The 27,618-nt window shown below is 39.6% G+C and overlaps 1 protein-coding gene across 1 annotated transcript; it reads right to left on the bottom strand.

The window, feature by feature from the left end:
- LOC121358797 (opsin-5-like) lies at positions 1-27,614 on the bottom strand. Its single transcript, XM_041477260.1, has 6 exons — positions 27,494-27,614; positions 19,094-19,299; positions 5,658-5,757; positions 4,221-4,325; positions 1,120-1,343; positions 1-441 (listed from the first exon to the last, which is right to left on the bottom strand). Exons 1-6 carry the CDS (start codon positions 27,612-27,614, stop codon positions 1-3), a joined length of 1,197 nt encoding a protein of 398 aa, XP_041333194.1.
- Between the last annotated feature and the right edge of the window lie 4 nt (positions 27,615-27,618).

The following is a 27,618-nucleotide window of genomic DNA, read 5'->3' as shown; positions in this document are numbered from 1 at the left end:
TTACAATCTATCACATTCAATATTGGGGTTATTGGATGGTGTATCAAGAATACCAAAATACACTTCCCTGTTTGCTGGAGGTGGGGTGTTGGTTGGGCTTCCCACCCCGGAATCAGGGCTTGGTGCAGGGTGCATTTCTGGTGCATACTTCTCTTCTTTCTGAGAAGGTTGTGGCTGCTTTGGTTTGAGGTTTTTGAAATGTTTGAGCTTCACAGGGTCCTTGACTTCCTTGGCACAATGGAACAAGATGAAAATGTCCCTTCGAAATTTGGAGCTCATTCCAAAGTAGATAATGGGATTGTAGAAGCTAGCAGACTTAGCAAACAAACTGGCAAGGATGCTGGTAAGGTTGGGCACAGGGTGACCATAGGCAGACCATATAGAGATGACAGCATATGGTGACCATGCAATAATGAAGGCTGTGCAAATGACAATAGAAACCTAAAAGACAGAAGAAGAATAATGTTAAATTTATTTTGGAAGACTACATAAGGGGAGCAAAACACTGAGAATAATAACTTGAACACTTGGCTGGAAGGGAAAGGTACAGATTGCCCTGAGGGTATGGCTTATAGGAGAATATGGACAAGCAAATGGTTTGCTTTTATGCAGCCAGGAAGGAGCTGCATATTGGAACCTAGGAGCTACATATTGAATTTTGGCATGGTGGTGTAGTTGAGAAATGCCTCACCTAACAGAAAGAAAATAGCTACATTTCCATATTCATTTTTATATGAATACAGAGGGTTTCAGGTAGACTTAACTAAACAGTGAGTAAACTGGAATCTGCACTCTAAATTCCAAGTATGCTCAGTAGTAGAACTTCTGAAAGAAAAGAGCATATGCCAAACCATATTTTTGGGGTTTGTGCTGTATAACTGACTCCAATTATATCTAGATTATTTTTCAAATGTGATGTAGCACCAATATTAACCAATTGATGCAGTAGAAATTTTAAACAAATCTCATATTCTTCACTGACTTCAGACTGTCACTAGAGTTATAAAGAAATTAAATGCAATTGATTGGTTTTATTCTCTTCTCTTCTAGTTGAGATCAATTTTTGGAAAGATAGATTTCATTGAGATGACTCCCACCCAATATGACACCCAAACTCACCCTGGTGACGTCCCGCTCTATTCTCCTCTGTCTGTCTGTGGGGTCACCCAGTCCTGTCAGTGCATGGCTTAGTTTGACTGTGTTGATGATCGACACGTATGAGAAGACCATGACTGTGACAGGCAGGAAAAAGCAGCAGATAAAAATGGAGACGATGTAGGACTTGTAGATCGTAGAGAAGTTGGCTTTTGCCCAGTCTATCTCACATGTGCCATACATGCGATCTGGAAAGCAAGAATAAGTTGGTTAGCATTTTTAGAATATTGATCTGCTTTTGAGCAATTAATTTGTTAGTTAAAATGCTGTACTTTTCTTCTGTTAAGTATTACAGAATGGATCTTTCTGATTTAATGAGACAGGACATTCCTTCCTACTCAAACAATTTTTCAAGACCATTTAGACTGTAACAAATTTTAATGTGTATTATCATTCTATCAAGTTTGTACTGCCAGTGTAAATCCATAATGCACAAACTGTTGTTTCAGGATAGGAAACTGTGGCACTTTATTTAAAAAGAAAGAAAGGTTTTACATCCTTGAGTGATAAGTACTCTTATTTGTCATAATACTCTACATAGTAACTTCCTAAGATGAGCGCTGTAACAGCATAACAAGGAATTACATAGACAATGTGCCAAATGTAAAGCCACTACTTACATAACTAAGCAGGAGAAAAAAATACTGAGGCTTCTTGAGGTAATGGAACTTCTACTGCAGTGAGAGCCATGAGACTAAATAGATACAGCTCATGATAAAGATTATGAGAAGACAAAACATAAATACTTCAAAAGATATGAAACTTCTTGATAAATGGAAACACAGTGTCCTGCAACACAGAGATGCAGACGTTTAAAAATGAAGTCAAGCAGATTGCAGGGTCTACTGCTAGTGGGACACTAGAAGATCAGGGGCTTAAGGAAAAGGCAGTGGGAATAATGTGTAGTCTCTGTCTTGAACACTTTTATCAATAACAGTTTACTTCTTTAGGTCTCCTGATGTGTTTGCAAAGATGTCCTGATAGAAAACTTGAATTCTATAACCTTAGAGGTTTTCCCATAGGTTGTGAATTGCATATTTTTCTTTTTTAAGTGGAAAAAGCTGTGGGGTTTTTTCTGACAGCTATGGCAAAAAATCAAATTACAAATAAACAAAGCATGAATCAAAATTCGGAAAGTCAAGTATTAACAGGTCACAGAGGTACAATTCAGGTGAAGACTACATGATTTAGCAGCATATCTCTCCCTTACATCCAGTGGTAATTTTGAAGAGAAAAAAATTCCCTTAATTCCTCACAGGTGATAGGAGATTTAAACAGGAGGAATTAAATGAGCAAAAGCTTAAAATCTCTTTTGTGATTCTCATCAAAAAGAGCTCAGTATTTTATCACCAGAAGCTCTAGATGTTGCTGTCTGAATGTGTTCTATAATAGAAATAGACTTTTCTCTCCTTTGCCTTTTTTGTCAGTAGACCTCAAGATTCAAAAATACAACCGTAAAATCTGGCTTAATTCTGAGTTTCTGCTTTTGAAAACTTTTTCCTGAAAAATGAAACCAGCCTCCAGATGACAGGAAAAGAAAATCTAGCAGATTTTCCGCAAGTCAGAATTCAGAGCTATGTTTTCCCCCTCCACAGGGACAAAAACAAGTGGCTTTCCTAAAAATCGGTGGGGTCCTGGGGGCCCCTGAAGATACTGTGTAGTAGTGAAAGGCCCGAGTCAGCCAGCTGTGATGTGCTGTGCTCTGCTGGTGCCTGCTGCTGGGCTCCCACATCTCTGGGAGGTGTGCTTAGAGACACCCCAGGAACCCGAAATTGCTGTGAGTCTCAGCAGGGGAAAGCACTCCTAGAAGCAGTCTTGAAAACTGCTGTCAAGGTATTGAATTCAAACAGGGTCCATGGAGGCACTTGAATGTCCTGGCAAAGTAATGTTGCCCAAAAGGTCCCTGGCTCCAGTTTAAGGCCAAAACCAGACATCAGAAGTCCCCCTATAAATGAAGAGTTGGTGGATTAATGTAAAAAGAGCACAGATCACCAGAAGATACACAGAAAATTACCAGTCAAAAACAACCAAGTTTATGACAGTCCAGAGTGCAAAAATATGACATAAAATTCAGACAGTGTAATAAACAGTTTGAATTTGTCTCAAACCGAAGGTCTATTGAGCCAAATATCTTGGGAGTATTTTGGTTTGTGAAGGATAGAACATTTAACCAGCTATAGGAATGGCTGCTTTTCTCACATCCATATTTCAAGGGTCCAAAGATGTCTCAAAGTTTCCATACTTAGTAAATAAGAGAATATATACACATAGCTGCTTCAGTAAGTCTCCATAGATTTCATGACTTCTCAAAGAATGCAGAGGCCTACAGAATCCAGACAGGTAACTGCTGGACAAGGTCAGTCACATAATTTCCGTTGATGGGACTTCTGTATCATTACCATTTGTTCCTAGATATTTGGTTTGTTGAATTCTTACAGGTTTAAATAGAGGCAATTTCTCCATCTTTCCCCCATGAAGAAATTTTCTGGTCTGTCACATGCCTTAGCCACTGAATTTCTGCAGTGTTCACTAGACAAATTTTTTCCTTTTTTTCCTCACCTTCCTTTTCTGATAAGGCCTTATTTTGCACCCTAATTCTTTGACTGACAAACTTTCCAGCACCTTTGAGTTCCTTTGCTATGCAAGTTTTCATATTTTCAACAAATTGTTTTGCCAAATCTTTCTGTCTTGTCTTATTATAATTTCAAGTTTAACTTGCTGGAACTCATGTTCTTTGCTAGTTTCCTAAACTTGACAGTTTTTGAAAGATGTCTTTTGATAGTTTTCTTTATCTCACTGCTTAACCATGCCAAGTATTTCTGGCCTCTGTTCGTCCATAGGCAATATGCACTTGGTCCAAGCCTTTCCTGTGATATCTCCAAAAAAAAATCTCTTTATAGCTGATACCAAAGCAGGCAACGCTCTGCACCTACGTCACACACAATGAATTATTTCCTCAGTTCCACTGATAATCAGCCTGGTTTATCACAAACAGCAAAAAAGAAAGGTAAGTTTATCTTTGTTAAGTGGAGAGGTGCCAAGTAGAACTGAGAGATACCTGTTACCTGTATAACTGCCCCAGCCAAGCAATGGAGCTGCAGACCAGAAGAAAGCGGCCACCCAAATGAGAACCAGGGCCACCGACATGCTGCTGTTGCTGATGCAGTGACCTGCAATGGCATGCTTGGGTCAGAAAATAGTACTTGGAAAGGCAAACATATCTCTGAAATCCAAATGTACTCCTATACCACCAGCTAATAAGTGTAACAGCTATTAAAAAAATTAGGATAGAAAAATGCATATTCATAAGAAAAGTTTGATTTTGAAAGCATCTGTCAGTCTTGTGTTCCCACTGAAGAGTGGAAATGAATGTTTTTTAAGCAGGGGACAATGAGTTTGTTGAGTGCTGTTGAATTAGCGAATTCTGTGTTAGACTTATGCTTAGTAATTTTGTAAATTGCAGGATACAGTTGTATTTTACATAGAAATTAACAAGATAAATTGAAATTCAGGGGATTTTCTTACTCGCATCAAGGTTTTTCCCTGTTAAAAAGAGGAAAATAGCCCAGTCTGTATTAGCCATTTAATACAAAAGATTCAATCTGTCCTGCTGTTGCCATACACTGTAGTTATTTCTTCATTTATGTGGGAAATATTTATGCATCCACCAATTTCTGTTCCTCAACATTTCTGTAATGTTTTACTGGTACTTGCTCAAATTTACTTGAGATTCAAACAGAAATTATGCACACCATCAGATGGATGTGTGGTAGAGCTTCACAAAAGAGAAATGTGGGTTTTAAATATAACTTCTTAACAGGCAATGAATAGAAGATGTAGGATTACATCACAGCCAAGCTCTATCAGCTCCAGCAGAAGATCATGCTGAAAGTTAACTTCAACAAGTCTATCATTGCACCAAACTGCAGAAGAACTTCCTGTGGGAAAAAATACCTTTCTGCAGAAGTTCTTATCACAGCAAATACTCCTCGTGCTAGTAAAGAGGAAAACTCATCTGATGCAGCCCATGTACTTATATATGCTTTCCCTACATTGATAGGTTCCTGCCCAAAAGATGGTGCAAGCCACTTGCCACAAAGGCATGAAAATTGATCTGATCCCTGACTGGAATCTTCTCAAACATTATCTCATAGAAGATCAAATATTTTTCAGTGAGATCCAGACAAGGATGTCTAACTTAGGAGCAATTTGAGTCATACTTGGAGGAATACAGAGGGTTAGCAGTACCTGTGGTATCTTTGACCATGAGTTTACCCATGGTGACCTAAGTGCACTTGTAATAATTTGGCTCTTACTGGAGTTAACCCTGAAGGATTCTATGAAAACATGTTTGTAATGCAAATGACTGTATTATGTCCTGGTTTTCAATGCATTTAATTTATATTTAATACAGCCTGCCTGACTGATAATAGTGACTGAGAGAAATAAACATTTGCACCAGGTTGAGTGAAGGCAGAACTGGACTTGCCTTTATTCCTTACCTCTCTCAGGATGGCAGCCCTTGATATAGCGTGTCACACTGATCACTGTAAGAGTATTAATGCTAGCCAGGCCAAAGAGAAGTGTCAGAAAGCCATCAACCTGAAAAACAAAGCAGTACAGGATGTTCTGTTACTGCAGAGAGTTGAGAGGGAAAAGAACCACAGGAATTTCTCCTGTCATTTTCATGTTAATGAACTTTAAAGTTTTTCCAGAAACCCAACTAGCAGAGAAATGCAAAATGTCAGGTGCAGTTATCTTCTATAGGATCAGTGAGCAACTAAATGTTCAAAAATTATATAAGTGCTCTGTCATGTACATACAATAAGCAAGCAAGCACACCTTTACATTTATGCTTCCCTTAAATGACTTGCTAAATGAAGGTGAAAAACTTTGAACTGGAAAGAAGAAAAGCCCTGAACAGGCAAAAGTGCCCTGGATGCAGCTGCCCTGCTTATACAGAACAAACCTGCAAACTGATCCTAAGAAATTTAGGCCAAAGAGGGAAGAATGTAGGAGTTGAAGGGCTGGGCTGAGTGAGAAAAGAGCTTTTTTTTTTTTTTTTTTTTTTTTTTAATAGACCTCCAAACCTAAATAGATCCAGTAGATTGAGTCTCAATGTCTGGTGCTGCTGGGCTATTTCTGAAGCCCTGATCCTCATCCCCTCGCTGTGACGCAGGCAGAGCCGTGCAGCTCTGTGGCTCCTGCTGACACCAGTGCCCCAGCCACATGCCGGGATGGCCATAGCTCTGTGAACTTCACAGCCAGGTATAACCAGGATGTTCTGTCGGCTGTAGCAGACATGGATGCAGCCATCTGCAAGGGAGCACTGTATGGCTGGGAAATGATCCAGACAAAATGCTGACAGCCAGTCCCTTATTTTTTTGGAATCTTGCAATGGCATATTAAACTGTCCAGAGCAGAGGAGCTCTTGAAGGTGCCAGTTTTACACCTAGTGAAGCAAGAATATTAAGTGTCTCTGGACAGTAACTTGGCATTAAAATACTGACATTTTTGGTGGAAAGGCACACCATTATTCTACAGGAACAAACTCTATCTTTGTATGAATGGGCACAACTCCTGTGGAATTCAGTTTATCCCAGCACTGAATCTGGGGCTTCAATCCAGGCTTAAATCTAAGACCCTGGCAGATTGTATAAATTAAATTGGGTGAAGGGTTAGAAAAAGGACAGCTTCATCACTTCTTTTACTGGTGCTTTTTCTTCCTACTAGTGTCCTCATATAGACTCTAAATACTTATTGCCATCTTTTACAGACCCACCACATTTTAAACACATGCAAGGCTTGCTACTACAACAATCTACACTCCGATTACAGTCAGCTCATGCTTGGTGTATGAATGCAACCATGTTTAAAACAGACTTTCTTGGATGTCTCAGCTACTTGCTAGAAGGTGCACTTGGCTGAATTTGGTCTGCTGTGTGCTGTGAATGTTGGTGAAATACCTGGATATGTAAATGTGCTCTGAATTTCATTATCCTTACTGGTGCAAACAGCTGCCACCTCTCCATTTGCTCTAATAATGCTTCATAGATATGGAAAACATAATGAACATAATCCTAAGGAATTGCACTAGATATCAGATTAGAAAGGAAGCATATTTCAACAAAGATGCAAATAAACACTTTGAAATTAAGCCTAAAGAGCTATGAGATTGAATACTAAATGAGCAAAACAGGCTTCTCACTGTGTATCATAAGCCTGTGTTAAAAGCAGGGGAGTTTTTCTGAAATAGATCTGTTTGTTTTATCACTGGCAGATGTGACCATTTTTCTCCTACCCTCTTTCTCTGATGTCAGACCAAAGAGAGACAATTATATCAAGTGATCGGTTCAAACAGCCTTTGAGCACACCGAAAAGGGAGGAAGGTAGAAATACACTCTTGGTAAAAAAGTAAGGTAGGTAAAAATACACTCTTGGCCTTTAAGATGGAGCTGTCACCATAAGAAAGAAAAGCCTAGATGTTTTCTTTTGAGTGGTGCCTTGCTAAAAAACCCTGCAGTTTTATCTAAATCAAACAGTTCATAGGACTGAGCCATTTTCAGTACCACATGTTGTTTGCATACTATTTCATACCAGCATTTCATCGGACCTTCTGCAGGTGTGGGGGCTGCCACCAGAGACGTTGCCAGGGCCAAATGGTTTGTAAGTGGCTAAGTGGCAGCAGCCTCCCAGGGTAGCTGTCACTGCCCTCATGCTGGCCACAGGCTCGGTGGCTTGGGAACAGTGACAGTGGGAAACATTATGAAGCAGAGGGAGCTCTGGAGATGACAAGAGCTTGGGTGAAATGAATAAAGGAGGTAAATGGTGGCTCTCAAACTGCCACAGGAGTTTGAGATACAGGAGCCACAGCATCTGGAACATTTAACTACAAGAGACCATCCAATATGCTGCTTTGGGAGCATGATGCTCAGACCACTCTTGTCCCAGACTTTTATTGGCAACAAGTGGCTTTTGAGCCCTACTACGCATAAAACATTTCCCAGCAAGTTTGTCAATGCTGCAACACTTTTATATCATTGTCACTTAGACATATGTCCTCAGAAGAAAACAAGGGATCTTCCTCTAGATGCAGCCAATTTGCTTCAAGCTTACACCTACTAGATTTGGAGGAAAGATCTCTGCTACTTTTTCTGATCTTGAACAGACAGCACTGACTGTAGGTAGCAAGGCAACTGCTAGGCACCCAAGTAGGTAACAAGAGAAAAACTGCTTTAACATAGTCCCAATTTCTATAGACAGAGATTAATATTTGCATGCTACAAAAATATGTGATAATTTCAGTTTTCTGCTTCTTTAAAGATATATGGAATGACAGCCAAGGAAATACTAGAGTAGTAAATAACATTTAATTACTTTGGAATATTGATGCTCTTCCCCTTACACAGTTCTGGTTTTCCTTTTATTCTACCCCCCAGCCAGCTCCTTCCTTTGAAAGTCATAATACTTCTTCCATTTTTGTTTAATGCAATTTTTTTCCTTCCTATTATTAATTTTGATCAAATAGCAGTAGTGTTAACAGGCAGTAATGAATTCTGACATAAACACAACGTTGATTCCATGGTAATTTTAATAACACCAGCTTTCCTTTTTACCCATTAAGAAGCAGGAGTAGATTAGTAATTTTAAAGGCTTTCTCTCAGTGCTCTACCAGCATTACTCCCTTGGCTATACAGATATTCATGGAAGGTGCTCATTATCTTTATGCTGCCTGGAAGCTAAGACACAACTGAGGAAAAAACTGTGGTTTTTTCTGCTTTGTACTTGTGCCTGACTTTAAATCTCACTAATGCTCTTGGAGCACTATTTACAACCCACAATACATAGAGCTTCTACTGCATACAAATTCATTTGCTTCAACACAGAGAGAGTTAGGAATCCCTAATGCACTATGAAATTTTTAGCTGTGAGCTTGGGTGTGCCTCACTTTTACTACCTTTAATACTTATGAATCCCTTCTGATTCATAAAGGTTGTCTTCATTTAAAGCAGAGAAAAATATAGCCTGTTGTTCATAATATCGGATTAATCAAGGTTTAATTGCACAAAAGCAGATTGCCAAAATAGCTATAACTTTTCACTTTGGGCCAAAACATTGATCTCACCAGCCACAAAGGCTGCCTCACTCCCTCCTCTGGCCAACTGGTAAATCTGTTGCAATTTCCCAAAGTCCATTTGCTTCCCTTCAGAACCATGGCATCCTGTATCTTTCTTCTATTGAAAATGAGATAATGAATATGTAAAGAAATATATAAACTTCAAACAGGGATTATGTGCCCACATCATATACTTAAAGTTGCCACAATAAGCTCTCTCAGAATTACTATTTTTTAAATACAGATCAGATTATTCTGAGATCATAATGTAATTAGATAATGGCAATAAACCTCATTCAACATAAAGAAATGAAAAAGCACTTAAATCAATCTTCAAGAAACACATATGTAAAAGCAATTGTAGATACCTTGGAAAGATATTTTAAAATTAAAAATTTAATTTTAAATTTAACAATTTCTTAAAGTTTGAAGTAAATGCAAAAATATTCCACTTGAGTCTGACGACAACATCATTCTTCCATCTCTCAAATATACTATGATGTGTCAACTGGACTACAGTAACTCTTTAGTCACAGAGGTTCTAGAAGGACTACTGAGTTCAGTAATCAAAATTAGTCTTCACAAAAGACTACTTAAAACCCACAGTGCATAGTGTTCCTAAAGCACTCAGTTTCTTTGAGATTTTCTACAGTATAGGAGGTGAAAGAGACTTACCATTTGCTACAGTGCCCACAACATCTTTTGCTCATGAGACATTGTTCTGGTGTGTTTGCATCCTGCCTTATAAAATGTCTCAGTAGGCTTCAAGGATAGCTACACATAGAGGAGATGGCATTAACCCAAGCCTTTAGAGGGCTCTGACACAAATGCCCCTCCATGTATAAGTAAACAATGAGAATCGATATGCTGCAGGATTAGAGAGTTTAAACCATTAAGTGAGAGAATCAGACGTTCAGTATTTTACACTCACAAAGTGATTAAATCTTTCTGTGGCTGGTATATATTCTAAAGATAAAAAATATGAATGCAGTATTTAGACTGTACTATTATGTGTCCAGATATGTAATTATGCTACTTATACTATATAGTTAATGCATGTTCAGTGGCATTGTCAATATATGCAGGTCAAGTTTTGGCTTTAGTAAACCTGGGGAGCCCAGTTTCATCTACCAGGTTAATCAATTAAGGTTCAAGGTATACTTACTTTGGGCTGACCTTTAGCTACTGTAGTTGCAGCCTCTCAGGCCACAATTTCTACTCCTAGTTGTGCCTGCCCCTATCAAGGAGCACATCTGTGAATACCACTGGTGGGGATGCCCTTGAGGGTATGGCATTAATTGAACAGATAGAAATTTCTTGCTGAATTTCCTTACACAGCCTCATCAGATAATAATCTTACTTCAAATACTCCATCTCCAAATGCTTGGTAACACACCTGCTTTCTAGCTCTGGGTAGATGCCATGGAATCATGGCAGGTTTTATGCCTCTCATGTCCCCTCCTGAAGAATAAATGGGGAGCATGTAGTTCATACCACCAGATGATCCAGACAAAATGGAAAGATTCCCATCTTCTTGTTAAATGCTGAATTGCCATTGTCTTTCTGTGAATTAGTGCAGAGGGATATTAAGAAGCACTAGATAGGAAAATCTATCATTGTCCTTTGGGAACGTGTGTGCTACACTGTAAAATTCTTTTCAGTGGGCCTGAGCCAAAACTCCTCTCCACTGTAGTGGCGTTAATTCAGAGTCTACTTGTTTATTGTCAACATCACCATTAATACAAACAAACAAATATGCAGTTAAAAGAAGAGTCACCTGTCTCATCTTTACATTACCATAAAAGGCAAGGCTGTGTCCTGTAGATAACTGAAATCCATGCACATATTTTTTTTTTTTTAAAGTACTTTCTTTTCCATTTCAGAATATCATGTTAAATGTTTCTTGAGGTTTACACACCTCAAAGGAATCAGAGGTACCAATGCTTATGGACTTTGCCAGGCCAGCACAGAGACAAAAGTGACCCTACACCTTCTCCAAAGTACAATCCTCTGTGCTGCTTCCCAACAAGAAGGAATCTGCTTACATGGCCACCCTCAGGTTTATACAAGGACATCTCTGACTGCTGAATGCCTACAACTGAATTTGCTCTTCTGCTCAGGAAGGTCCTAGGCAAAAGGCAGGGCAGGTTAGTGATAGTATCAGCTCAGCCTTAAGTGACCAAGACAGGAATATGTTATTTTCCTGAAAGCCTGAAAAAGCTGCATGGCTACTAGCAGATCTCCTCTTAGGTTAATACTCTTGCCCCCTCTGGATCCTGTACCAAAAAACCAGGAGAGTCACAAGCACTTCCAAGGAGTCCTAGTAGACCAGGGAGAGCATGGAAGGACGTATAAAAGATGTAGTTATCCTTGGCCTTAAAGAGCAATCTGGAAACCCACCAACTGCAATGTCATCCCTTTCTGCAGGGACAGTGGTGTGGAGTCCTGCATGTCATGTCATATACAGCCCATTGCAAGCAGCAATCATCTTGTCATTGATTCACTCAGCACAAGATCTAGGTCAGGACCTGATTTGTTTCCTACGTACTATCAGTGTACTCACTCACTGGAATAAATTTTTTGTGATAGAGAAGATGAGTACCTGTGAGATAGAACTATATAAGGTATTTACAAATTTTATCAGAGTGATATCTTAATTTCAGATGAAATTTTGCTTAAAAGCCAGTGAAAGGATGTGGCACACAGAGAGGAGTCAGAAGAATATTATTTGTTGCCCCGTGTTGAGAAGATCTTGAATGATGAAGGAGCAACAGACAGCATTTTTTGAAAGAAAATATATAGTATCTTAGACATCAGCACAGAAGGATGTGCAAGGCTACTATTTTCCATACAGAGAAATAAGAAAAGGGTATTTCAAAGCCCTCTGGGAGGAAAAGTAAGTACAGAAATGAAAGCTTAGGCTTTGTAAATTCCTCGTTCTGTAGGATCACTCTCAGGCAATGAATGCCTAATCCAGGCAGCAGTGTGTGGTTTGACACAGTGCTTGGGTGTCACAGCAGGGGCTACGTCAGACTTGTTAAACAAGGAAATAGATAGTTTGGGCATTCATAAATCTTCACTACCAAATATATAACTTACCTAATTAGTCACAATTGACTGCAGAAATACTCATTTAGAGGAAAATGAAGGAGAATTCATGACTAATGAAAACTGGCGGAATTTCCCTGAAGTCACATTAGTTACACTGAAATGATCTTCTCTGTTGCTAATGATTCTGTTTGTGCAAAGGCAGTCTTTCCCCCTTCCCTGCAGATGAAGTATTTTTCTCATTAAAATTCAGCTCACAGATGTCTACAGGAGTTGCCTTTACCTCTTTGACTGCAATGTATACATTCTTTAGATTATATGAAGGCAGATCAGAAATAAAGTTATAGGGATGACTACTACCTCTGCAACTTTATATTTCAGTATCCAAATCTCAGGTAGGCAAGGAAACAAGAATGAGGATACATTCCAGTGTTCATAATTGAGATATAAAGTTGTTTCAAAAAAAGTGAAGGAAAAAAATTAATGGAGGATGGAGCAATGTGAATGGAGGGGTGGGGGGGGTTAAGATGAAACAAGCCTGATGAACAATGCATACGCACTTGGCTGTAGTGGCTATCTGTCCTCAGTAATCTCCCCAGCAGCTGTACTGGGAAGGTAGAAAAAAGAAAACTTGTGAGGTTTAATTTTGGCCTTTTCCATCTGACATTGTTTTTATTACTGCACTTCACATGGACTGTGGAGTTACCACTGGTCTCTCATCTCCCCAGAATGTGAGGGAGTATCACTCCACACAAAGTAATATTGTTTGGATGTTTATAAAACACATAAAATCACTAACCAATTCAAGAGAGTCAACAGTATAGCTACATAAACAATTGGTTGGTTTGATAAGTTATATTAAATGAACAGAAATTAATGTGCTCCAAGTTTACTCTGTTTATAAGAACCTAAATGCCTTTAGAATTTTTGATTTATCAGACAATTTACACAAGACTTTTTTAAAAGAGGAAAGTATTAATCCTCTGTTTTCTCCTCAGAAAAGATTTAGCAATATTTTACAATATATGTATGGGAAAAGAGATAAATGCATGTAGTGAGAAAGGAAATACTATCAATAAAACACAAAAGAACTTATCCAAGATTAAAAGCCTCAAAACTTCTGAAAAGAGCCCATGTGTTTTCATCATACTTTTCTCAGCATTTCTTGCTGTTGCAATTTTCTTTTTGGTGTTTCAGGTATTCAGTTCTAATTTTTACAAAAGGTGGACATTATTTCTTAGAATGCCATGAGAAAGCCTTAGATATTTAATAGCACCCAAGATACTGGAGTTTTTTAGGTGCTAGCAAGAAGGAGTGGCTGGAAGTTGAATCTCCAAAAAGCAGCAAGGGCCAATGTGCTCAGCTTTGCAAGCTTTGGTCACTTGCCTGCAGAGAGGAGGGTTGTGGCTCTGAGCTCTGCTCCTAGATTGGAGGTGGCAAAGCTGGTGAGCAAATGAGGCTACTAAGGGAGCCAACAGAACAAGGGGATGGACATGTTTCACTCTCTGCTTGATTTTTCATATTTTACTTCTCAACACAAAAGATTGTGATTCCTTGGTATTCACAGCCATTTCCTTCCCTTAACTGTACAAGGCCTTTCAAAAATGATCAGTGTCACTGCAAAAAGCAGAGGGATTGCTGACCCATTACCCCTTTACCCCCATGGACTCTGTGGGAGAGCTGGATTCGCTTTGGAACACAGGCCCAGGACTATTCATTATAAGGGGGTGCCCAGCAATTGCTAAAGCAAATACTGGGGCTAGAGACTAAAAGAGGCTCCCTACATTAGTGTCAGACATCCATTGGAGGGAAGGGAACCCTCCTTGTCCAACAGCAGCATTGTTAAAACAGGGATTTTGCACATCTAATTTAGCTTTTCTTAGACATCCCTAAACATTTATCTGGGATTTCAGATGGCAACTTGATCAGCTACACCACCACAATCTGGAAAATCTGCTAAAGTGCAAGAAATCCCAGACCTCTGTGGGCCACTTACACCTCAATGCATACACACCAAGTCTGGTTGCTTCCAGATAATTTTGACTCCCTGGCCACATCATGCTCTTTTGGGATGCCTGTACTCCACAGATTTGGTGCTGTCAGGGAAACAGTGCATGAGTATATTAGGGCTTACAGAGTAGAGCAGTACCTGTGTGCAGTGTGGGGCTTGCTGCTGACCACCACACTGCCATGTGCTCCTCTCCAGGGTATGCCAGACAGGAGTAAAGAAGTGCTGCGTGAAGCATGAAAGCACTGCAGGATTCAAAAGCAGATTTCCTCCCTGTTTTGTAGCAAACCCAGCCACAGGATGAAACAGTAATTTCTCTCTCTTCTGCTCCCCTCAGTGTCTTTATTATTCTGCACAACATGAAGCAGCTTTGAGAGGCTGAGACAGGTTCTGGAAGGCTGGCCCTTGTGATGGTGACAGCAGGCTGCAGGGACAGAGTCAGTGTGAGCTGGATCCTGTCACACAAGCTACCCTGGTGCTCACTAATACCTCAAAGTGGAATTTTTTTTAAAAATGGCTGCTCCAGAGGATGTTTCTGTGCAGAGACAGATCAGCTGGGGATGCTCTGGCACCATCTGGCTGGCCAGACGGACTGGGAATACCCAGGCTGACATTGGGGTGAGTGAATCTGTGGTAACAGTGTCAATCAGCACATCAGGGATGGGGGGTATGTCTGTGACCTGGAGATATCCACCCTGTGTTCTGGGGTGCACAGCCCAGACACATCCTACATGTAAGAAACAGTCAGAAATAAGAAATGTGTTTTAAAAGAAGCCTATGCCAACAGAGTGAGCACGTGGTAAGGGCAGTCAGTTTTCTTGATCCTCATAGTAAAACCTTTAAGTGTTTGAAAAATTAATGTTTAAATAAACTGCATTAAGAAAAATAATTTTAAAATATTAGAAAAGTGAACTACTGGAAACTAATTTAAACTGAAGTACCAGAATTATGAAGTAGAAGAATTTCAAATTCTAAGGCACTCCACAGTCCATTCTTGTTTTCAGACATGACTGCAATGCACCTGTTCAGATAGGTTCTAATCCTTTCCCTGTATTTAGAGGCCTCCTGAAATCTGTATCTTTTGTTGTATTTGCCACGTGATTAAAAATGCAAGAAAAACTTTGTCATTTGATAGATAAAGTTCAGAAGAAGCCATATTTGCCTGTTGAGAATGAGTATTTCTCTACTTTCTACATGAACATTTGCACACAATGTTACTTACAGGTTTCACTGCAACTTCTGGTTTAGCAGAACATACAAATAAAAAAAAATATGTGAAGGACAAAAATATATTCTGAGATAGCTTTTCACTAGGAATATGGTTAATAGGGGAACAGATGGTTCTTAGTCACTGGGTTACATTCCCTGACCTGAAATTCACCATATGAACCAGTTTACTTACTGATCATACCAGGAGAGGCTAAAAAAATGCATGTGCCAGAGACTGACTGTCCTTCCTCTGTCCAGTTCAGGAATGAGACAGTGGTAGAGCAGAGGTATAAAAGTGATTCCAAAAGCCACCATTGGAAAACTGTATTTGTACAGAGCAGAGGCAGCATTTGGATACAGATGTACCGTGTAACCTCATTCCTGAGAGAAGAGCCTTGTCAGACTCAAAAAATAATGTTTCGCATGAGAAAGAAAAGTGTTGTTTCTTCCATACAGAGGAGGTGAACAGAACTCTTTTCTGTCCCATTCAGCATGTATGAAGTGAGATTGTCCAGGTAGCTGGAGACACATCTTTTGTTACAGAGAGTTTTCAAAGACCAGGCTGTTTTGAGAGAAGTACTCTTTGTCTGTCTTTCCCCCACTCCCTTCAACCGTAGCAGCCAAGGATGGTGAACCTTAATGTTGAAAAATGTTACCTGAGGGCACAGAAGGAGACCCGAGTAAGAGGAAAACAAAATAGTTAGATGGATTAAGTGAGGTGAGCTCATGAAATTTCTTCATAAACAGAAATGACAGGCTAGCTTGGGAAAATTAAATTTTCTTAAGCATTCCTGACAGCAGAAACTGATCAGTAGGAGCAAATGTGTAGTGAACCAGACAGTGACAGAAAACCAAATAAGGCTGTCTCTGGACTCAGCAAAACAAACCAAGTAAGGGAAAACACACGGGCCATGCTAAGGAAAGAGCCATGCTCATGTTTGCAAAGTGCCACCCAGGTACTTGCAGAGGAGCCTGAGTGCACGAGGAGAGCCAGAGACACCGACTTCAGCCGGTCCTGACAGAAAGCATGGGCTTCACTTTCATGGCACAAAGGTCCTCATTCCTCATGTTCTACCTGTGAGACCCCTTCTAGTAAAACAAGAAGCAATCAAAACACTATTGCTGTTCAATATTAAACATTTTCAGAATTACCTTTGAGATGGCTACCTACAACAAATGGAAGATTTCACTTTTTTTTTTTTTTTTATGCACAGAAGTTTCCTGCTATTTCTGCACAATATTCTTACTAGAATCCAGCCACTCTATTTCCATAACCTATTTTTTCATCACTGGCTTCTGTTTTGTCAAGTTTATTAATCAAGAAGATGATGTCAGGCTTTACACATGTTTTTGAGGTTCTCCAAGACAGCACAAAATCTCAGTGGAAATAGGAATCCTATATGCTGTTCTCTCAACAATCCATAACCAGCTTGGCCACTCAACAAGCCACAATAAATCCAAACTTAATTCAAAGTAGAAACTGACTTTTCTAGATTACCATTCATTTTAATTAGTATTAATAACAGTATAAATTCATATTTGGAATGGTTACTGTTACCCTCTAGAGCCTACAGAGAAACTACCAAAGCAGAAACTTTAATGTTTTGCAAATCAGTGTCAAGAAAAGCCAATGCATTAGTAGTGTCCTGCACAAAGTCTTTGGTTCCCAATACCTTAAAACTTTGCTTGATATCCAAACTTTACATATGAATACTGTTTAAAACAAGAAGATACAAACACAGTTACTTAACACAGACTGACCAACAAAATATCTGTACTCTAAAAATGTTATGGACCACTTCTCCCCTTGAAAAGGCAGTTCACGTACAGCAAGATTAATCACACATCCATCTCATAAAGTTCAAGAACCTCTCTATCCCAATATTTTAAAACCTTGAAATAAAAAAAAGTCAGATCACCATAACAAGACTTAGTAGCTCCAAGTCAGCCAAAGAGGGATTCCCAGGGAAAAGCATCATGAAAGAAATCTGTAAGGCTGCTGAAGTTCCCATGCAAATCAAGATGCAGAGACAGTGTGCCATTACTTGCCAATTCCTCTGTGTGCTGGCTTTTACAGCCCAAAAAAAGGAGCCACAGTAGAGACAGGGCTCTGAAAAAGCTTGGAGTAGGAATGCAGAAAAGTCATTCAATGTTACTTCTTTCAACCTTGCGAGTAGTAAGCATTAAGTTACGCCACTGACCTAGGGTCAGGATTTCACACTGAATAGCTTATCCTGTCTTACACAGGAAATCTGCTACAAAGCTAGAACTGAACCTGGAGATGCAGATTTTACCTTTCCTTTCTCAGTCATAACTCCAACCTTCCTTGAAAGAGGGGGGAAATATGCATCTGTTTAATTCTGAGTATGTGTGTGAATCTTACAGTTTTTGGGTATGTGTTTATTTATCTGATGACTTCAAAGTTTTCCATTAATGAAAAAATTCAGAGTTTCTGCTCAACAGACCTTAGACTGCAACTGTAGGTGATCTCATTAGAGTGCTATTTTGCTGAGGAAATAATTAGCTTCATTTTGATAAACTGTTTTCTGCCAAATGACTATAGAGATACATTTTAAACAATAAAATAATCATTTTTTAGATCAAGCTACAGCTCCTAGGTTAATCAGTCTCCTACAGAAAGTCTTCCTCTCTGCATAAACAGAACCTTTTTATTGAAATGGAGGGGACATGACCTGTAAATGTTCTTTCATCTTTGTGGCACAATAGCTCAACTTCCTCCTTAAACAAAAAACCAAGCCTCCAAGAAAAGAGGATTATTTTTCTCTCCCTTTTCCTTCATCATGATCTTTCTTACACCTTGCCGTAGGCTATCCTGTCATTTTCAGATTTTTGATTCCCTGATGAAACAGAGTATAATCTTTCTCACAGATGTTGCTGAAAGCACCAGTGAGCCAGCTTTGTGCCTATCTGTCCATGGGGTGCATTTATATTCTGCCCACACAGGTATGTTTCGGAATTAATAGTAATAACTTTTTCCAAGTACTCCAACAAAGAGCTGCCTCCAAGATCATAACTGTGCCATAAAGTTAAATCACTCATTCTACCACAGGCAATGAATCAACCAAGAGTTTAGAAATGTGATTGAAGAGTTACAACTGACTTAGTACAAAATGTTGCGTGCTAAAATGTATGGTTATGCCTAAATGCTGTGTGGAGACTTTGCTCCACACGCCTTGTCAAGCAGGAGTTGACATTGGCACTTTAACATTGTCTTAAAGCAACAACCAGGTTGGCTTCAGGTGACCTGAAGACAAGCACAGCCTATGCCTTGATTTTCCAACATGAGCGTGAGCTCTGACATGAAGTAAAGACCACCAAACTAGTAAGAACTGTTGCGAATACACAGGAATAAAACCCATGGAAAACTGGTGAAGCACCAATCAAATGCATGGATTTATAGGTGTTACAAAAGTGAACACACTCCTTTGGAAAGGTTAGTGACTACCTGCTTTGGGTGCTGTCTGGTTATTTATATACAACACACCCACAGAAATAGCCACACCCCTTTTGTCTAATTAAGTGTAATCCAGTCTTACCTGGCAAGTCCATATCGATGTGATAATGAATCCATCATCTCTGAAGACATTGAAGATTTCAATGATACCCCGTGAATAACCAAACACGGAGATACTGGCATCTGACACTGCCAAGTTAAATGTGAGGTAGTCGGTGGGCTGCAGAAGATGTCTTTGTTTATACAGGACAAAAATCACAATGCTGTTTCCAAACCAAGACAACCAACCTGGAAAAAAAAATTAAATTCATGGAACTTGATGATCTTTAAGGTCCCTTCCAACTCAGTCCATTCTATGATTCTATGAAATCAAAAAGCAGATAAAGAAAGAAGCTGTTGAGTGTGTAAACATATCTTCTAAAATTCCCTTTTGTTCCATTGGAAGTATATTTAGCCAGAATATCCACTAGAAAACTATGCATGAAACCTTTTTGAGCAGCTGGGTACATTTCAGAAATAGGAGAAAGTGAGTAATTGAGTGCAGCAATAAGACAGAACAAACACAAAGAGCTGCTGCTGTACCTTCTGAAGATGTGCCATTTAAGGGTTCAAAGTGTTAGACCTGGGAAAATAGGAAAGAATAAAAATTGGTAGAGTGGAGCAGAGACTACAAACAATCTGCCAAAATCTGCAGCTGTTTGAGTTCCTCATATATGATAATGGATACAGAAAGTTCATGTATGTAGCCAGAGGGCTGCTTTATCAGTTCTTCTTAGAAAAGTGCAGCTAATACAACTAGGTTTCTTCTCTTGGAACAATCTAGGATCTCCTTGCAGCAAAGTCTGTCCCAGATGGGAATATTTTTTTAGTAATGCACATGATAATCCATATGAAGAGAATGTTTGGAATAGAACTTCAAAGTCTCTTTTATTTAATTTTACAGAAAGTTGCATTCTCTCTTACTCTCCAGGAACCAAGATGCCAGACTTGTATGCATCTAAATATGTGAGCAAAACACAAGGGAGATAACTGTAAAGCTGGTGAAAGTCAGACACTCTGCTGGAGAGACCTAGAGTTTCCAAATGTCCACACCTGCCCTTCAGTGCAAGACCCTGGTGGCTTGCATCCCACTTTTTGAAATTACATAGGTGTGTAGAGATTAATGACTTTTAACAGCAAGTATATTGGTAAGTGTCAGGTTCATTGTTGAAAATGTGGCTTAGCCAGTTAAGGGGGTGGAGGGCTGAGCAGCAGGTCAGGCAGCCCCTGGCTCCCCGCTGGCTCCTGCTTCTATCCCACAAATCAGCTCTGCCACTTCTGACATTGGTGGCCTCACTTCACCTTGGCAAGGTAGAGCAAGACATGACCTCTGAGTGTCTGCTGCCTAGGACAGGATAAGGAATGCAACACCTGGTGGCTTATGCCAGGTTACAATATTACCAGGCGAGGGAGAAAAGAGCTGACCCACAGCCCTCTGCCCAGGCACAAACAGTAGATACCCCAGAATAAGGATGCTGTATATTGACCCAGCAAGAGATGAACAAACACAATAAAGAGGGATGAGACATGATGGCTCTGCACAGCATCTCTGGATACTCAAAGGAGTCTGTGCTATGAAAGATGGCTGCTAGGTTTCATGTTGTAGCAAGAGGGCAGCTGCCTTCCTTCGGGAAGCGCCACGTCAATGTCAAGAATCCAGCACCTCACTGCCAGGCTGGTGTGGCTAGGAAGGGAGGGGAGAAAATTGCCTCTCCATCTCCAGGCCATGTGGGAGTCTCAGGAGCTGAAATGCAAAAGAGCAAGGCACATGTTCCTTAAAGAAAGAGACTGAGCATATATCTCCTTGTAAGGTGCTCTGGGTACTCTGGAATGGGAGGAAAGTGGCTGATGGGACAGCCTGTCTATAGCTCTATGAACTACTTCTGTAGAGCAATTTACATTTAATAGCTTCTTGCAGCATTGCCAAGCTTCTGCTGTTCTACCTTGTTTAGTAAATGCACATGGTTTACTGAAGAGTATTTGAACTGGCAAGAGCTGAAATGTCAGCCTATGGTATTGATCAGAAATAATCACTGGTGTGGTGATACACTGAGATACACACACGCATTCTATACATATCTTGTTACGAGATCAGCAATAATAAATGTATCTTGTTCTGGCCACTAGGTGACAATGTTTCTTAATCAAGTCTGATTTTGAACTGCATGCACTTTAACTCAGGGATTTTCTGACTTGTTTGAGTCTAGGTACTATAAATAGGCAGAGCAGGGCAGTGAGGGAGGAAGGCTTTGGGAAGGAATGAGAACAGCCTGCAAAGCAAACATGGGAGTTGTGTTGTTTGTGTATGTTGGTTCTACCCTCTGCATGGTTAGTTAGTTATCAGGGCAGTAGGTATGAAATCATTTTCCCTGTCCATATCAAGACATAGTGCTAAAATGGCAGACAAAATAAAATGGCACCTCATTTGTAAATAGAAAAATTTTGCCAGTGCATTGCAATGGATTGGAGGGCTACCCTCACAGTGTCAGACACCTGCCCTTCCTGGGAATATACAGAGAAAATTCCCCCTAGCCTGGAGGGTAAGGGAGTTTTCAGTTAAAGCATCTTAAGGAAGAACTTGAGCAAAACATCACATCAAACAACACTGCACATTTTAGGGCAATGAGAGGTGAGAGTGACACAGTACTTGCGATAATTTTTGGGAACTACGTTCACAAACTGAGGTTGGAGATGAGGGAAGCATTGAGGGAGATAAGGTTACAGAGCAAGTACTATTTCTGCAGGTAGGCACAGTACTTTTAAGAAAAGCAAAGCAGTGGAGAACCTGCACTGGCATATCCAGTCCTTAAAGTGGTTTGTCTGGGTAGTAGATCACATTAATTCAGATTAAAAAAAACCAACCAACCAACCAAAAAAAAAAGAAAAAAACCAAAAAAAAAACCCCAAAAAATCCCAAAAAAACAGACACACAAAAAAAAAAAAAACCCAAAAAAACACCACCAAAAAAACCCCACAAAAAAACAAACAAACAAACAAACAAAAAAAAAAAAAGAAAAAAAAACCACCAGAAGAAAATAAATTCTTAGTAAACCATGCAATAACAAAGTCAGTGGTCACATAAAAGTGCTGTCAACTCGAGTAGTGACTATGGGACACTGGACCTCTGTGCCACCAGATACAGATACATGTGCTAGTCTGGGTTGCTGCCTGTATTGACTGACTGACTGACTGACTTAAAAAACCCCCAACAGACCATCCCAAAACAGAAAATCACCCCAATCAAAAGAACAGCTCAAACCAAACAACCCCTCTCCCTTCCTCCCCCAAGCCCGGACAGCATCACAGGGAAGAATGTTGAAAATTCAAGGCAAGCAGAGCAATAGCACTGACACTCTCAGTGAGAGCAGAGATCTCCTCAACTGCATTTCAGGTGGTGTGTGCCTCAGGGGACATCAGAGGTAGACCAAGAGTCCAGAAAGAAACCTCTGAACTTTGAAGTGCCTCCATGTTACCAGGTGTCATCTCAGTAAAACAGAAGATAGAAAAGAAACAACTGAGGGAACTTGTTCCATCTTTGGCAAGCTGTTACTAATATTCACTCGTAAGAGTATGCAGAAAAAACCCAACCAACTCCAAAATCCAAACCCAGCATACTAAGGCAATCCTGGGGAAAAAGGACAGATTTCAACTGAGGTCAAAATGTGGCGAGAGAGAAAAAAAATTGCAGCTAGGTAGAAACTGAGCACTGCTACCCAGCATAAAGTTCAGAGAGGGATCCCCACATCCTTCCCATAAGCACAGTCTGACTTGAGTGGTTCAACAGAGAGATGCTAGATCTCCTGATGTGGTAAAATACACAGATAATATGGAAATACTTCAGCAGTTTTGCAAATATTGTGAGGTAGGAGGAATTGGATGGACAGTAGTATTAAAAATGTTGTATCACCCCTGTATAATTCAGTAGTAATCCTTCTTCTGGAATAACACTCTCCAAGAGAGCATTTTAATCCACAGATGTCAAAAGCACTCCACAAAGGGAATCTGGTGCTGTTATCCATGATTTCTTGGGATAGAAGAGCTGCCAAGCAAGCTGGTGAAAGTCAGCTTGCTTGGCAGCCCTTCAGCTATTCACAAACTCCTGTGTCAATGTGATGCCCACCAGCCCATGCAAAGAAAGCACCAGAAAAGTAGCCAGAAAGAGCGACTAGGGAGACTGAAAATCTTTCTGCTGGAAGCAACTGGGAACACTGAGATTGTTTAACTCTCAGAATATCGAAAAAGTACATTGTAATTTTAAAAATATTTCTCTGTCAAATCACTCCATCCTGTGCATTCAGACATGCCCTATTTTTTTCTCATGTACCTGAGATCATCACTGAACAAGCAATAAGCACCTGAGGCTGCATACAGTTTCATTGTTAACATTGTTTCCACAGAACTAAATTTGGCACAAGTGAATTGATAGCTCTGAGCTGGTCATCCACATTTCCGATAGATTAGCTCACCTGTGCCCAGCCAAAATAGGATATTATGCCTTCTACTTAGACTTGCTCTCATTAGACATTGTTGCATGGCCTTTACTTGTAAAACCTGGCAAGACTGAAATAGAAAAATGGGTGCTACAACTCAGCCATATGCAGTTTAAAATATATAAGAAGCCTGAAGTGGAAGAACTCAAGAAGTGAGAGCAAAAGGTGAGGCTCAGTGTCACAAGACAAACTAAGCTCTTTCCTCAGCAAATAATCTTCCTCTAGGACAAAATTGGATTGAGTACCTTAATGCAGAGCAGGCATGAATGAAATCAGTTACTTACACAACTACACATGCAGAAGCATAAATGCCTGTCAGAAGAGGCTTGCTGCAAAAGATTTTCTGCCCAGAAAACTTTAATTAAAACAGTGATAAAACCCAGAGAATTTGCAAAGCTGTCATTAACTATTGCAACTGTGATGTGACCCTACTCTGTTTTCAGTCTTTGCTGCCAATTATACACACACAATATCCTGTCCAGGGCATATTGCCAGTTCTGGCAGGAAGGAAAAGAGTCATCTTGTTTTAGACTTGACAAAGCATGGACAGATTATTTGTTCAATAAATGCAATCATTTTGGGGATGAATGTTCTGTGAATAGCTTATTTCCTTTCCCACCTTCTCAGATTTATCTGTCAAACAAAATCCCAAAATTACACTCATTCTGTCACTTGTCAAGTAACAGTTTACTATTACCATTCAGAAGTGTGTGCCTTTTAAAGGCATGTTTGGATCTTGTGGTCTGTTCTGATGGGATTGGTAATGCACTCAGCATGCCTTTCTGAAGGAAGCACTCACAAAATGTCAGAATTTGTCTTCTAATAAATACTCTCTCCTATTGACATAAAATTTCCTTTTATGCCTCGTATTTACTCTAACAGGCCCAGTTAAGAGTGAAATGAGGGGAACTAAACAGAGAACAAATTATGATAAATGCAGAAAAAAACCCCAACCCAACTTAAGAATTCCAGTTAATAATTAATAAAGCAAAAAAAGCTTTATATTATTCCCCATGTCTAGAAGCCAGCAGCAGTGGGCAGTGCTTTTAAATTGTACCTCATAATTTAAACTGTACAAGGATTTTCCACAGTACTGCACCACTTATGGCATAGGCAAAAAGGATCAGATGTAATCCCAGCAGCAAGACAAGCTTTCACCTGTCTGTTGGAGACAGTTTTGATCTCACTGAAGGGAAGGATGAGATCAGACTGCTGCCTTCAGAAAGAGGATGCTGACGCAGGTGACCTAGCACAGGGTAACACAGCAGTTACTATCACTTGCAGATAGTCCCTCTAAGAGTGGATCACTGCTGTGAACGGGCATTGCACCTTCCCCCCACTTTGCTGATCCCCTGGCCACAGCACTAACAAGGAGAACGATGGAACAGTGGCTTGGGTATCAATAAGCAGTGCAGTGATCCCAAAGTCCATCAGCATTTGCAAAATGTACCACACGCTTCCTGCTGGTTTGCTTGTGGTGTCAGCAGGTTACACCACTGCACTCAGGCTCCCATGCAGGGTGCTGAGGAGCCCTCACCTGGATCCAAAACTGCCTGGCTGCTGTACCACGTACAACGCATACATCAGTATCCTGACTGTCACAAATGACAGCTGTGCTACCTGTCACATGTGAGAATTTCCAGGAGGGGACACACAGAGGCCTTATCTCAGCAAAAGGTGTTAGACCATGGCTCTTGGATATTCATGAGCTCTGTCAAGATGAGACTCATCTTGATAGAATGAGTTATTTGTGATAAAACTGATAACTAAATAAAACTGATAACTGTAAATTGCTGTGGCTAGTGCTTGCAGAACTTGACAGTAGAACCTTTGAGGTGAAAAGAAATTAGGACTTTCCTGATTTATGTATAATTAACAGATTTTTTCAAAAGTTATAATTTCCAAAAGGTACATCCATCAATTTTAACCAGATCTACACTACACTTAATTTGGAGTAGTGCTTCTGCTGGTTGTACATACTCTGCAAGGAAAGGAACTTAAGTTTTGAATCTTGAGGTAAGTTTCAAGAACAGCAGCTATGACATGCAAAGTACTTGCAAGCTTGGCTGAAGGATCTGAAGAAATCAAACCCCAGTAGTCTAAAGGCTCAGACACCTAGATATTTGTTAGAAGATGTGAGATCACTACCAGGAAGCAGCAGAGGAGAACATTTCCGCTGGTTGATTGGTGGAAGAAATCTGAACTACCAGTGTGATGTAGAGGCAATACTGGGAGGGATCAGAAGAGTTGATAGAGGGTAAATATGAATGTGAATAGTGATGGCAAGACACTGGTTGCATGCTGTATTCAGTCCTGGCTATAAGGTTGCTGGGATGACAGGGGACAAGATCATATGAGAGGAGATAAATAAATATAATTATCCCCTGTCCCACAATCAACCAACCAACAAAATAAAATTCCCTCAATTGCTTAATATAGGAATACAGAGGTAGACTTCAAAGTATGATTGTTCCTTCGGGAACATAGATTGGCCATAGGATGTCATTCACAAGCAAAAAATTATTTCAATTTAAAGGAATGACCAAAAATTGCATAAAGTTGTTGTGATCACTTTAGCTAAGAATTCAGGTGAAGCTCCTATCCAACAGGGAAACAAAATCAGGAACATGCTTTTGGAAGGGTGATAACACCAAAAAAAAACCCCTAGCCAGTTATATGAGAGAGCATAATAGCTGTGTAAATGAGATTATACATTGTCTCTGTAGGGGACTGGCCTTGCTGACCTAGGATGTTCTTTATAGTCTTAAGCAACTGCTTAATTCTTTAGCTGATGGTGCAGACATTTCCCAGCCATTAATGAGGGGATATGGAGATGTGAACAGAGTGGGGATAAATTGAATACCTCTGATTTAGCTTACAGCCACTCTCCTAAAATAGAAGCCATATATATTCCTACTAGAATCTCTGGTTTTGTTCTAAGCACAACTTTCCTCAATTTCTAGAGACAAGAATAAGAAAGTCTCATGTAAGCATATTAAAATACTTAGCACTTAACATTTTAACTTCCACAAGCCTTTGTCAAATGTAAGCAGAGGGCTAATAAGTTAATTGAAATATGTAATAAGTTAAGAATAAAAAAATCAGTTAGGCAAATCATTTAAAAATAGAAACATTTTTGTACATGCTGTTTAGAAGAATAAATTAAATAAAAGTTAAATTTTCTTCTATTTTTCTGTGAGGTCCTATAGTTGAAATTTTTTATTGCCTAGCATGCTTGTACTCTTTGAACTTTCATAAAGTTTCCTTGTGTTAGGCAATAAGTCTACCCAAAATAGACAATATTTAAACAAACAAAACAAAATTACAGTGGTATCAGAGTGCATTTATACCGAGTGCCATTTTCAAATCCCTGTTATACATTTACTATATCTGTCTTCCTGCAGAACTAAAAGAAACACTTGGTATTGTGACACAGGATAAGGTTCTAGTACTTAGATCTTTCTTAGATTCTGTTTGAAGAAGTCAATTTCTATATGCATCCAGCCTTTAAAGCAAGACAAACAATTAAAGTTGAGAACCACAAAATACATTTTGTGTCTCTCCAGAAGATAATTGTAGGATGCCAACTGACTGTCAACAGCCACAACTCTGAAAATCAGGGAACATTTCTTCAATGCTACTAAACACAAGAAAACATGGAATTAACATGTACTTCTGATAAGGTACTTCTTTTATCTACACACATATTAAGCTTAATGAACATTAGCTGAAAGTTTGCAGGCTTGAATATATATTTTTCCTCAAGATTTCTGCATTGATTATAGATCTCTTTTTAACAAAAGCAAAATGTACTTCTCTGATCTTACAATTGCTGAAGAGAAAATTACATTTTCTACCATCCTGTTCCTTTAGGGATAAAACCCAAATGAATCACTTTGAATTTGATAACATCTATTTAATAGTTTCCTTTCACACCCAAGCCAAATACCTACCTAAAGCCAACAGGTAGAAACCTATGATAGTCTCTCCTTGCTCTGTTACAGCTGCCTCTCTGGTCAGAAAACTGATGTTGTTGTTCCTCCAGGGTGCCTGTGCAGAAAACTGGACAGACATTTTC

Source organism: Pyrgilauda ruficollis, unplaced genomic scaffold, assembly GCF_017590135.1.
Source record: "Pyrgilauda ruficollis isolate IOZ18807 unplaced genomic scaffold, ASM1759013v1 scaffold4, whole genome shotgun sequence".
Taxonomy (NCBI): Eukaryota; Metazoa; Chordata; class Aves; order Passeriformes; family Passeridae; genus Pyrgilauda; species Pyrgilauda ruficollis.
Note: the sequence above shows the minus strand (reverse complement) of the source record. Positions and strands in the feature narration are given on the sequence as shown.